The sequence below is a fragment of the Argopecten irradians genome, chromosome 4 (assembly GCF_041381155.1).
Source record: "Argopecten irradians isolate NY chromosome 4, Ai_NY, whole genome shotgun sequence".
NCBI classification, from domain to species: Eukaryota; Metazoa; Mollusca; class Bivalvia; order Pectinida; family Pectinidae; genus Argopecten; species Argopecten irradians.
The window spans coordinates 7082158-7096821 of record NC_091137.1 but is presented as its reverse complement, the minus strand read 5'-3'; the positions used below and the strand labels follow the sequence as shown (position 1 = coordinate 7096821).

Sequence of the window (14664 nt, the reverse complement as noted above, 5' to 3'; positions counted from 1 at the left end):
GATTTAATAGTTTTTAGTGCAGTTTTTACCCACTTTATAATTGTTAACGTTGATTTCTCATGCAATTTCTCAACTTAAACGTGTCAGTTAACGATGTTGTAAATATCTGTCAGTTTCAATGGCACTTTTATCGTAACTTAGTAACAGAAAACCTACAATGTCCTGCACCACCATTCACAAGATTCCCTTCCAGTTGGTATTAGGACGTTAATTAAATCCGTTGCCTGGGTTATGGAAATGATATACCTAGACAAAGAAGTATACATACGTCACTGTTATATATTGTTTCGATGCACTTGTTCAACTTCATTCAAACTACATATAGTTGACCTTGCAGTATCCATTGTCCTTGTAATATCCGTTTATGTAACGCTTAATGTTCGAGATCTTAGGGATCGCAGTGACAAGGTAGTCAAAGTGTATGGTATATGACTACTAGTCCCAATCTCTTAGTCATGAATTTAATGTGAGGTACCTACGGAATGACAAACCTCCATAGATATTGCATCTATCTTCCCAGCAATCACAAGAGAGGAACCTAATTTATTTGTATAGATATTATCAAATAAACATGTATTTTTGTATTTTACATAGTAAAATAGCCAATTAAAAAATTCATTTCACAGCGTCTTTCGAGTTTTTACTTTTGCAAGCTAATTTTTTAATCTTAAAGGAACTGTCTTTAAATATCATTTGTCGTCTTCAAAACGTGTTATGAAGATAGTACATCATCCAGTACAAACCAGTGTTCTTTTTATAAGAACAGAGGTTCTTAGAACTTGATACGAAAGCCTAGCGTCAGTTTTTAATAATGTCTTCAAATTTTTTTGATTATATTATCAATTGCTTACTATTGTAGGTTGGGACTTCTGGTCTACCTGGACCTCGTGCAGTGCTTCCTGTGACGTAGGTGTTCAGGTGCGGAGACGCACATGCCAGAAACAGGAAGGAACATGTGATGGAAGCGAGGTGGATCAAAGACAGTGCAATACATTCTCATGTAAAGGTAGGTCTGACCACAATTGTTTTACCTAAACTTATCCATGTAATTCTTTTTATTCTTTTCTTACTTTTGTAAAATTGCTTCCTAAAAGCCGATTTTTTTTTTTTTTTAATTCTCCTATCTTTTAGAAAAATGTTTTTTCTTACACTACGCTTCAAACTCTTTATTCCTTTACAATACAACATTTTATTTCTTTGATCAGGTACACGAAATGTCATGGAAATATTCAACATTCAGTCACTTCCTGTTGGTATAACTCGTGACGTCATGCGCCATTCAGCATTCAACATCACACAGAGAGCAAATCTTTACTCACCTTTATCATCATTATTCCGGACTGGATTTCCGGCTGACTTTTCTATTATTGTGACAGCTAGATTTCCGGTGGATAGTAACGGATATTTATTTACTCTAAGTGATATAATGGGAAAACAAAGACTAGCAATAAAATATGGAGACATTACTAAACTCGAATATTATGATCAAAATGATTTACCTGGATTTAAATCACCTTCGTTCGATGTTAGTTTGACAAACGGCGAATGGCATCAGTTCGCATTTAGTATTAAAGGTCATTCCGTCAAAATGTATATAGACTGCACACACGTCATAAGTAAGACTCTAAGCCGTTCGGAACATCCCTCGGTAGGCGTCAACCTGATGGCGTCCATTGGGCCATATTTCGCTAGGTATGGTCGGCCATTCGAAGTAAGTAAACGATTTTAGCAATAATCTGAAAAATTAAAAAAAAAGTGAAATACTAAGCCACCGTTATGTTCAATATAATGTGCATAATTATTTTTAAAAAATATATAAACGAAAAAGAAAAATAGTGGATATTAGAAATTAATTCGCATCTTAACCCGAAAATTAACTCTAAAACATTTAATTACTAATTTGACTTCAGGGTCAACTGGAGCAGTTGACAATAGCATCCGAACCGTCCGCGGCAGCTCATCAATGCTTTGTACAGACTGGAGAAGTGGTGAGTAGAATAACGATATCTCTCCGAACATTGCAAAAGACATGCTGAACAAGGGAGACGAAATCATATAGCATTTTAGTTGTTCTCACATCACTCTGAAAATACTTTAGAATTGGAAATCTTGTTCAAGATTTTTTTCTTTACTTTGTGATAAAATTATTCCATGTTGTCATAATTTCTGAGAAAAATGATATCATTGATACAAGCTTAAAGATGAAAGTGAATGTTATCAAGCTTTCCACAGGACTTACTGTTCCTAATTGATGTTTTTGTGGCAAACAAGGTGACTAAAACCAAAATAAGATCTGTTCGAACTTAATTAAAACGAAAATACGAAAAATATTAGGGGTTCCTATTTGATGCTGAATCACATGACTGAAAGTGACACTGCTAAATTACCAGGGAAACATCTAGTGTTATAACATTGTTGGTATTACTGTATTTAAAAGTGTTCCAATGTAGGTAGTTTCGCATTAGCAAAATGTTATTAAGACAAAAATCAAATATGTTACGTGAAAAATAATTTATAACTATTTGAAGATATTTACTAGACATGGATACTTCAGTATCTTTTTATTATTTGATTCATTGTTTACATTTCTTCGAGTCTAATTGTCAAACGCATACCCTGACCTTAGCTTAAGGGTGAGATGTACTTCAAACTCTTTCCTTTTATTGTTAAAATGACCATTTCATTGACCTATAAACGACAGAAGAAATGGTTCTCTTTATTGCGAGCTTTTCCTTGAAGTTTTCAATAGGTTACAATATATTAAACTCTCATTAAGGGTGGATCTTAACGGAGTTCTAGTACAGAGCTTTAAGGCATCTTAAACTCACAAACAAACTAACGACTACGCCAATTGTATGGTTTAAACGACTTTTGAAACGATTTTCTTCATATATGGCACGTGCAAGGGATCGCACAATGCATTGTTAATCATAGCACGACATTTAAAAAAGAGTCTAATCAGTGAAGGATTCCTTAAATGATAAAGCTATGATAACTCCTGAATTAAGTTTTAACTATAACAGTGAAAGAGGTGTGAACTAGTCTTTATTTAATGTACTTTTAAGCACTTTGAAAAACTCAGTTAATAAATCATATATTTATTTGTTTCTTTATCAAAGATCTTAAACGTCCATGATTAAATTACTTTTTACAGTACAATAGAGAAGACATTGTAAATCTAGAAAACATATTATCTAGATGTTAGTAAACTAGTGACGGCCTCCTCCCGCTCACTCATTTATATTTAGTAGTAATAAATCACCGACGACCACCCTGACTCAATGATAAATCTCAGCACTTGAAGGTCTTCATCAAAACAAGTATTGTCAGACAGCTTTTGAAATATTTTTGAATTTCGGATTTGTACTTTTATCGGTTGTTGTCGAAACAGTTTCACAAGACAGCCAATAAAAGTACAAATTTGCTTATTTCCCAAATAAACAGATATAGAGGATCTTACTTAAAGTTGTATGGTCTATAACTTTCGCTCTTTTGGTCATAGTGAAAACTGTTTAAGTGTTATACATATTTTTCTCCGTCTGCCTGAGGTTTAAACTTTCTAATTTTACCACTTTTTATAAAGTTGCAGCACTGGAAGTATCTTTAATTATAAAAGTAAAAAAATCTTTTTAAAAAATGGGCTCGAAAGATGCCGAATCATTCCGAACTCTTCCGAACATCGTCGCGACAATCTCGAAGTATAACGAGAGTTGTGAAACCAAGAAAAAATATCAACAATTTTTCATAAACAAAATATGTGGTCGACCTCATCAGACTCTATCTACAAAGAAAATAATGCTCGCACATTACAATATTTGAGACACACAATATTTTACGGTAATGTGTAAATTGGATGTTTCAAATACTCAATCTGTGGACATATACCAGTATGATTTGCTCATAAAGGCCAGAAGGAAAACGTAAACACACATGTGTGCTTACGCTAGTTACCTGGCTCACCACGTGCAGGTCGTGTCGAACGTCAGTCACGTGATACGATTAGGAATCCGACAAAACCCGAAGTCACTGAACATGGCGGCGATTGAAGGCGCTTTATTCAAAACCAGGAATATATGATTCCTAGATTTCGGCTCTCTTATAGGCCGACATATGCTTTGGGGAGCTAAATCATCAAGTTACATGTCAATGTTTAAATATCAAATGTTTAAGTTACATATCGTTACAGTGAAATTAGCAGCAATACAACTTTAAGTGGCTATGTGAAATGAAATTTATCAAACTCATTAAATAATTTGATATGCCACGAGCATTTAGGCGATCGAGTGGCATACCAAATTATTGAACGAGTTTGATTTTCATATTACATAGTCACGAGTGTAAGATTCTATTTATCCCATAACTTTTATTAATATAAATGTAAATGAAACTTTTCAATTTTGTCTCTTTTATGAAACAATAGAAATCGGTTCGGATGCTAAACAAAATATATATGTTCACCTATGACTGCATTTAAAACAAGTTTAAAAAAAGTTACTTTGTACAGGTACAAGAACCGGCCAGTAAGGATGACGGAGATGTCCGACCTAAGCCTACTCCACCCTCCGTCCTCAAAACCACTACCACGGATAAGGGGGAGCTCAAGGAGCTGGCCACGGCCCAAGGTATGTATAACAAAGCACCAATAACCATTAACGAGGAAATACAGTTTGGGTGGTGGGAAAGGAGTTGTGCTCATTTTTGATAGAAAATTGGTCAGTCTTTTTATATGTTAACTTTATTTTACTGTTTTAATGGAAAGTATTATTATTTAATTACATTTATTAAAATATGCTAAATAAATACTTTACTTTTTAATACAGCCATACCAACCGAGTGGTCCTCCTGGTCTTCCTGTAGCACCACATGTGGTTCTGGAGTGGAGACAAGGTCACTGTACTGCCTCAATAACGAGATCAGTGTGGAGGAATGTATGAGTGGACAGGCGGAGACATCACAGTCACGCCGCTGTTTAGTCCAGGAATGCCGAGGTATGGAAATACAAAACAAAACGAAGTAGATGACATATACCAAGAACAATATGGATACGTCAAATACTTTATAGAAATAATAACATATAATTCTTAAAGTTCATATATAGATGTGTAGCATTTTTTAAAAATCTTAACCAGAGGTAGAATAATTCATTGTTTTAAATGATCATTTCAGAACTTTGCCACGAACCATGTCTAAATGGAGGCAGCTGTAGTCAGGATGGTCGATGTTATTGTCCTTCTGGTTACTACGGACAACAATGTCAGTCGGGTAAGTCCGTAGTCATAAAACTGGTTACTATGGACAACGGTGTCAGTCGGGTAAGTCAGTAGTCATAAAACTGGTTACTATGGACAACGGTGTCAGACGGGTAAGTCCACAGTCATAAAACTGGTTACTATGGACAACGGTCTTAGTCGGGTATAAAACTGGTTACTGTGGACAACGGTGTCAGTCGGGTAAGTCCACAGTCATAAAACTGGTTACTATGGACAACGGTCTTAGTCGGGTATAAAACTGGTTACTGTGGACAACGGTGTCAGTCGGGTAAGTCCACAGTCATAAAACTGGTTACTATGGACAGCGGTGTCTGTCGGGAAAGTCCGTAGTCATTTGCGATTCTAGTCTGATGAAAATTTATATAATTAATACTATCCCTACATATCCTTTTTGTTTTTATTTTCTAGTCCGTTGTCCGCGGTCATGTAAAAATGGCGGCACGTGTTCCACTTCTGGCAAGTGTTTGTGTCCAGAGGGCTATTTTGGCAGACGATGTGAAAGAGGTGAGTAAGCAAACGAATGCTGAAATTGAACCTTTTGCATATAAAATACAAGCTATCTGATTTGGAAAGAATTATTTAATGTTGTACACAATTCGATTTTTGTAATAAGATATTTCAGTAAATCTTCTTTTTTTTTGATATACAGCTATTTGTTCCCCGAAATGTAGAAACGGTGGGCGCTGTGTGGCACCAGGGGAATGCTTGTGTCCATACGGATACATCCAACCTATATGCAAACGTAAGTACAACATTAGGGTTATATGCATGATACGTGTAATTTCAAATAAAGTATCATAGTCCCTTTTTAACATGCAACCCTTGCTAATGAAGGTAACAGCGAAAGTTAAACGAATATGTATATATGTACATATGTTCATATTTCATAGCAAAGAATGTAAAAATCATTGAGAGGCACAAACTTCAAATCGCGAAGACATAATCTGAACTGTATTGTCGATGGAAATCCAAATTGTGAAATTCAAATGGTCTATTGACTTACAAACAAATATATTTAATTCAAATAATTAATAAAACGTTTATTAATTAAGACAGGTGATGTGAGTTTGTCCTATTCATTTCAGCATTCTGTACAAAGGTGTGTCACAATGGCGGACGCTGTGTCCGGCACAACACGTGTAAATGTCGGAAAGGCTACACTGGTAAAGACTGCTCCAAACGTGAGTATGATACACCATAATCATACCAGAAATACAGGATTTACATCAATATCATACCACAAATACAGGATTTACACTATGATTATACTACAAATACACGATTTACACTATGATTTTACTACAAATACAGGATTTACACAATTATTTTACTACAAATACACGATTTACACAATTATTTTACTACAAATACAGGATTTACACTATGATTTTACTACAAATACAGGATTTACACAATTATTATACTACAAATACATGATTAACACTATGATTATACTACAAATACAGGATTTACACAATTATTATACTACAAATACAAGATTTACACTATGATTTTACTACAAATACAGGATTAACACCATGATTATACTACAAATACAGGATTTACACCATGATTATACTACAAATACAGGATTTACACCATGATTATACTACAAATACAGGATTTACACCATGAATATACTACAAATACAGGATTTACACTATGATTATACTACAAATACAGGATTTACACTTTGATTATACTACAAATACAGGATTTACAACATGAATATACTACAAATACAGGATTTACACTATGATTTTACTACAAATACAGTATTTACACAATTATTATACTACAAATACAGGATTTCCACCATGATTATACTACAAATACAGGATTTACACTATGATTATACTACAAATACAGGATTTACACCATGATTATACTATGTATACAAAATTCATACCATGATTATTCTACAAATACAGGATTTACACTATGATTTTACTACAAATACAGGATTTACACTATGATTATACTACAAATACAGGATTTACACCCTGATTATACTACAAATACAGGATTTACACAATAATTATACTACAAATACAGGATTTACACCATGATCATACTACAAATACGGGATTTACACCATGATTATACTACAAATACAGGATTTACACTATGATTATACTACAAATACAGGATTTACACCATGATTATACTATGTATACAAAATTCATACCATGACTATTCTACAAATACAGGATTTACACTATGATTTTACTACAAATACAGGATTTACACTATGATTATACTACAAATACAGGATTTACACCATGATTATACTACAAATACAGGATTTACACCATGATTATACTACAAATACAGGATTTACACTATGATTATACTACAAATACAGGATTTACACCATGATTATACTACAAATACAGGATTTACACCATGATTATACTACAAATACAGGATTTACACCATGATTATACTACAAATACAGGATTTACACCATGAATATACTACAAATACAGGATTTACACTATGATTTTACTACAAATACAGGATTTACACAATTATTATACTACAAATACAGGATTTACACCATGATTATACTACAAATACAGGATTTACACCATGATTATACTACAAATACAGGATTTACACCATGATTTTACTACAAATACAGGATTTACACCATGATCATACTACAAATACGGGATTTACACCATGATTATACTACAAATACAGGATTTACACTATGATTATACTACAAATACAGGATTTACACCATGATTATACTATGTATACAAAATTTATACCATGATTATACTACAAATACAGGATTTACACCATGATTATACTACAAATACAGGATTTACACCATGAATATACTACAAATACAGGATTTACACTATGATTTTACTACAAATACAGGATTTACACAATTATTATACTACAAATACAGGATTTACACCATGATTATACTACAAATACAGGATTTACACCATGATTATACTATGTATACAAAATTTATACCATGATTATACTACAAATAGAGGATTTACACCATGATTATACTACAAATACAGGATTTACACCATAGATATACTACAAATACAGGATTTACACTATGATTATACTACAAATACAGGATATACACCATGAATATACTACAAATACAGGATTTACACTATGATTTTACTACAAATACAGGATTTACACTATGATTTTACTACAAATACAGGATTTACACAATTATTATACTACAAATACAGGATTTACACCATAAATATACTACAAATACAGGATTTACACCATGAATATACTACAAATACAGGATTTACACTATGATTTTACTACAAATACAGGATTTACACAATTATTATACTACAAATACAGAATTTACACCATGATTATACTACAAATACAGGATTTACACCATGAATATACTACAAATACAGGATTTACACTATGATTTTAGTACAAATACAGGATTTAATCAATTATTATACTACAAATACAGGATTTACACCATGAATATACTACAAATACAGGATTTACACCATGATTATACTACGTATACAAAATTTACTCCATGATTATACTACAAATACAGGATTAACACCATGATTGTACTACAAATACAAAATTTACACCATGATTGTACTACAAATACAGGATTTACACAATGATAAGCATTTAAACCACTTCTAGAATTTCATATCAAATGAAAGGAAATCAAATTGTAATTTCATTATTTTGCTTAAAATCAACAGTCAAAAAATGTCGGAAAGAAGCCATTTTGTTTCGCGATGATTAATGCATATCGTCTCATCATTGTTTTAATATCATGACGTCATGTTACATTACGTATTATGTAAACTGGTCTGTTTCCAGCAATATGTCGGCGAGGCTGTTACAATGGAGGGAAGTGTGTGTCTCCAAACAAATGCTCATGTCCCAGAGGCTACAAAGGTCGCAAGTGTCAAAAAGGTCAGTTCTTAAATAAATCCATAAATATGTGCATTGTTAGAATTGTTTAGTTCAATTTAGCAGATTGGCATGGTTACTACAATCTTTGGTATTATTACATTACATACTATATAAATGGTGGTAGGACGAACTACAATCACGATACATAAATAAAAGAATTGATCCAGGAGCTACGGATAGTCGAACGTCTGATGAAACTCTGATAATATATAAGTGACGACGTCTGTTTCATATTTCATGTTACTTTTAATCAATTAAAACGCATTAATTAAGAAAAATAGAACGCACGCGACAATAAATTGGTTTATGAAAAATAAAAAATGTATTTTGAATTTGAACTTAGTTCATAAGCACATGTTGTTTTTTTCTATTTTTTACTACGAACATTGAATAAAAAAACCCAAAGCATGTGACAGTTCAGAGCATGATGCATGTCAGTTGGAATGAAGTTTAAAAGGACATTGCAAAATTCGATATTGTGTCTCTTTTCGGTTTTACGGTTAAAATACGATAGGTCTGTACATACCATTTTCTGTATCACTTAAAATGCATTACTCCCCAGATAACAATATTTAATTTCTCTCTAAAAACTGTTCATAAACTTCAATCAGTGAGAGCTATAAGAAAATGGTGAATTGTCATTATTTACTTAATCCTTGCAGGATTTAGCTTAATAACTCAAACTCAAACGTCGTGGAAATGAGATTTATACGTTAAACTTGTAGTTACATTATATTTATTCAATCAATATTTCTACTGCTTCTAACGATGTCATACAGAAAGGTCGCAGAAACAAAAATGTAGACCTGATAAAATGCTTAACGAATGTATGAAACGAATATAGAAATCAACAATGTCACCTTTCGTAGATTTCTTTTACAATTTGCTGACATATTAATAACAAGATAAGAATAAGAAGACAAGAAAGAATTAGACTTTGTCTAGTTGTATCCATTTGTCAGTATTCATACATAATGTGTGAGACCGAATTAATTATTTGTGTTCATTGATTATATAAATGTATGTAGTTGATTTTATAGCAGTCTAGCGTACCAATTTGACTTTAGTTTCGGAAATGTTCTCGGTTACGACACCAAACGTGTATCGTTTCGTTAAATATATGATATATGAAGGTACATTATGTTTCATTACATTACAACATTGCTAGATTCAGTTTTTTGTATAGCTAGTAGATGTACTAAAACCTGTAAAATAAAACAGTGCAGTGAATCATTAAAAATACATAGCAAAATGTCAGCGTTTATTTTGACGTCTGAAATTGATTGACTGCGCATGCTCCGACCATAATGGCACCATTTGAATTTGTTGCAGCTGTATGTAATCCGACCTGCCAGAATAGCGGCGTTTGTATCTATCCCTATGTTTGTAGATGTAAAGCAGGATATTACGGGTCTTATTGTCAAGAATGTAAGTTGCTGTTATGTTTAATGTTATATGAATCGTTCCTTCGGAACCCTTCATTTTGTTTCTCACAAGACACAATTTAACGTAGTGCATGGTCCTGAATTATGTTAATGACCGAGATGTTTCGAATGCATCACATATGTAGATCATGATAATTAGAGAAGTGTTCCGAATGCACTATTTGTAATTGTTTAGCTGCAATGTTTTGAAGTTAATTATTTAACCTTTTTGATCTAACTGCATTTGCATGTTCTTTTCAATGTAGTTTGTGATTTTGTAAAATCGTTTTTAGGCTAATCCTTACAAATAATTAATAATGATATTTTATTCAAGCAAAACATTCAATAAATGTGCATGTTTCCATTATTTCAGTCACGTGCAGACGATCGTGTAAAAATGGTGGGAAATGCATCGGTCACAATAAATGTGAATGTTTGCCAGGTTACTCAGGGAAATGGTGCCAGCGAGGTAAGGTTATCACGTCGGATATAGTGTCATGTTTCGTGTGGAAATTTTAAGGTCTTTTGTTCAAAATAATTTGGACAAACGTAAGTGAGTATGTTCGTGATGGCTCTTTCTTGTTTTAGGAAAATGTGCCAAGCCTTGTCTGAATGGTGGCCGCTGTAGACGCAACAAATGTCGATGTCCAAAGGGCTACGGTGGGGAGATGTGCGAAAGGAGGTGGGTTTATCATGAGTTTGTCATATGTAACTTCACCACGTCATTGATCCACGCACTAAGTCAAGATTCGAATTTGACTATTGACTAACAGTAACTCTACCCTCTCTCCTTTGTCAAGAATGGACCGTATGTATGTTATCTTTCATTCACCATCACAATTAGGTATGCGACCTTATAGTCTCATACGTTGATATGATATGAAATCAAACCAAACTCAATCTAACGCTACACCTCATTGGCTCTGTGCTACCAGATAAGCTTGCAATGGCAGCATCTCTCGCGTATATATGTGTACGAACTGATTTTGATAACTGCAGACGAGCGGCAAATGTTGTCATCAATCAAAGTCACACAGAACGAACAGCCTTCATTATACGGTCAATTGAGGGCGATATTACATCATTTGATTCATTAAGTATTGTCCTTTATTTCGATTGCGTATACGGTATTATGAACGCAATTTTCAACGAACATAATATAATGCTAGGTCGGAATGTTGTGAATAAATGTCGTCGCATTTTAATAACAAAAGGTAACAGTATTTCAAATCGCAGATCATCATCAGTGTCTTCTTCGTCTTTAGCGTTCGTCTGATTAAAACAGTAAGGAAAAATGCAATTTCAGTTAATGGGGTAAGGGGCATAACTCTAATGAAATACATAGTTACTATTTGCTGTTAGTTTTACTTGTACTAATTGTACAACCAAATTGTTGAAATATTCAAACTTATCTAAATGGATTCAGTATTTAATAAGACGTGGAGATAAATAAAACAACAGTTCCGTTTCAGCTCAATATACATTCTACTTATAAGCTCAGCTTTTATTCTACCAGCCCTGCAAATCATTTATCTTTTATTCTACCAGCCCTGCAAATCATTTATCTATTCCTAATTGAGGTTCCTAAAATGTGCATATTCTATCTATAATTTTATTTGACCGTTTCGCGAATCTCGCTCAAGTATATATTTTTTTTGTGTACAGCGAATTAGTATGGGCGTTACTCCTGTTTCATCGTTGTATTGATCTGCTAGAATACATAACGTTTACTGTTTTATAATTCCAGGGGCTGTAACTATGAGAAGTATGTAGTACCGTACCAAAAGACATATCGGAGACTTCAGAGGGAAGAGTTTACTACCCAGTGTGGACCCTGGCGCTGGAAGACATGTGTTCAAACTAGGTCAGTATCAACCATCAATACTACATACAACGACATTTTTTGTTCAAGAAATAATGTATGCGTTCCTCTCAGTCAAATAAGGTCAATAACAAGGTCATAAATATATGATTTAATATATATCACATAATGAAGATTTAATTAAAGTAAAAGATCTAAATGAAAAGTAATAATCCTCTATGTAAAGTAATTATGTAATGAAGCTGAACATTTAATAGATAGAAAAATCTTACCGCATAGATATTAAACCAACATAGAAATGGTATTATTCCCTCTTTTTATTTCATTTATTTTATTTTATTGTTCTTTCCTGGATAAGAAAAAAACTGTTGCAATTACCTTCTTTAAATGGATTTATAGTTTTTGCTTATGTTTATTTTGTAGGTTAAGATATGTGACGGAGTCAAAAACACTATATCGTACCTCGTATCAATGCATTTGATTGGCCAGTGTTCAACTCAAATCACAACTCACATACCATCGATCAAGATTGTGCCATTTCTGATTGGCTGATGAAAGTATCTGTCTGTTTTCTGATTGGATGGTATAACCACACGGCGAGTGTTCCCAGGAAAATTGGTAAATTGTTGAATCCGAAGAATTGATTGGCTGATGACTTCTTTCTGGTTGCAAGACATTGGATGGTTCTGTAAATTCAGTAATTGAAAGGGAACTCCGTAATGGTGCACTTGGTTTGCCGATAAAACGTTATTTTCGTCTTGATTTGCTGATATTGCCAGATGTCGAAAGGCTGTAGAAAGTCGGCACACTACATTTCACTTTGTAATAGCACATTTGACAAGCGGACGAAACATCACGTTCTTCTTTCTAACCGGATGGTATAGATACGCGTTGGACGGCCCAAAGAAAAGGTTATATGGAAGTTTTTATCAGAACATGTTTTTGTCTGAATACTCAAAAGTTATGTATGTGCCGTTTAGCCAGTAATACGCTACTACTGTTTCTGATTGGTTGTTCAGCCAACAAGAAAAACTTCATGTCTTTCATCTGTCAACCCACATATCATGTTGAAATTTATTATTAAATTACACGTTTATTTATAAACTGTTCTTCCGGTTTTTACTTGATCACTGGACGCCAACTAAAGTTCAAATCGACATTGAGAGCAAGTATGAATAATATACACATGAGTAGGACACTCCTTCAGATAGTACAAGGATTTTCCCCCTAAAAAGTGCAGATTTAAGTAAAAAAAATCCACTTGTGTAACTTTTATAGTATCTGGCCTTGATTTCATATCATATCACAAACTAAAGTTGTTTTGAGGTTAGAATGAAGTCAGGGTTGTCCATTGTCCTTCGTAGACTTCCACATAGGCTGGAAAAGTATGCTTAATTTGTCTTCTACAGTCCATGTTATAACAAAACAAAATGATAAAAATAATTAGAAAATACGGTCATGGTGTTATCCAAACATTGCGAATAGATCGTAATAATATGGGTTTTTTTTTTCTTTGTTCCGCGAGAATTTGTAACTTATTTTCTTTCGCGTGCGATTTACTTTCGCGATTTATTCGATGAAAGTTATTTCATGAAAGTTTATATCGATGCATTTATTATTTACCTTGGTAATATAAACAGATATTTCAATCCAGTTTTTTCAAACCGCGAAAATCCGAAAATTTGATTTGAAATAGAAATCGCGAAATTTTGTAGTCGCGAAAAAGTTGGTTCACAGTGAATTAAACATGTTGTTGGAGTACATGTAAATAATACATTGTGTAGTGATAAGTGATTCTAAATTAGGTGTTTTGTAACAAGTCGTTGATCACTTCAGCAATAACTGTTCTCAAAAATAAATTCAGAAATAAAGTGAGGTTTGGCTGCTTGCAATAGGCTTTTCAGTCCATTTCAAAACATTTGATTGTCAATAGCCGTATCATAATTGTATACAGTCAGTAGTTATCAACAAATGAATAAGATAACAGTCGAGGCATATGCCTGTCCTATCCATGAGGTGCATTGTGTACCTTTTTTGTAGCTGGTACTGTAAACCAACATCCTTTCGCGGCTAAGTTATTTCGCGATTTCAGTTTCAAAATATTTTCGCGGATATTGAGTTTCGCTGATTTAAAACTGAATGGAAATATCTTTGGACTATAATAAATGGTGCAAGAATTGTGGAATATATCTATTAG

The 14664-nt window shown here is 33.3% G+C and overlaps 1 protein-coding gene across 2 annotated transcripts in view; it reads left to right on the top strand.

The window, feature by feature from the left end:
* LOC138320474 (uncharacterized) overlaps positions 1-13571 on the top strand; it is a 46780-nt gene extending 33209 nt beyond the window's left edge. For both annotated transcript variants that reach the window (XM_069263436.1, XM_069263437.1), the window contains 15 exons: positions 860-1006; positions 1206-1711; positions 1911-1988; positions 4505-4622; positions 4821-4988; positions 5167-5262; positions 5679-5774; positions 5920-6012; positions 6356-6451; positions 9126-9221; positions 10554-10649; positions 11019-11114; positions 11234-11327; positions 12393-12509; positions 12891-13571. In XM_069263436.1, coding sequence (XP_069119537.1) covers positions 860-1006; positions 1206-1711; positions 1911-1988; positions 4505-4622; positions 4821-4988; positions 5167-5262; positions 5679-5774; positions 5920-6012; positions 6356-6451; positions 9126-9221; positions 10554-10649; positions 11019-11114; positions 11234-11327; positions 12393-12509; positions 12891-12948 — 1955 coding nt within the window. In that variant the 3' untranslated portion in view covers positions 12949-13571. The remainder of the gene's footprint in view (positions 1-859; positions 1007-1205; positions 1712-1910; positions 1989-4504; positions 4623-4820; positions 4989-5166; positions 5263-5678; positions 5775-5919; positions 6013-6355; positions 6452-9125; positions 9222-10553; positions 10650-11018; positions 11115-11233; positions 11328-12392; positions 12510-12890) is intronic.
* The last annotated feature ends 1093 nt before the right edge of the window (positions 13572-14664 follow it).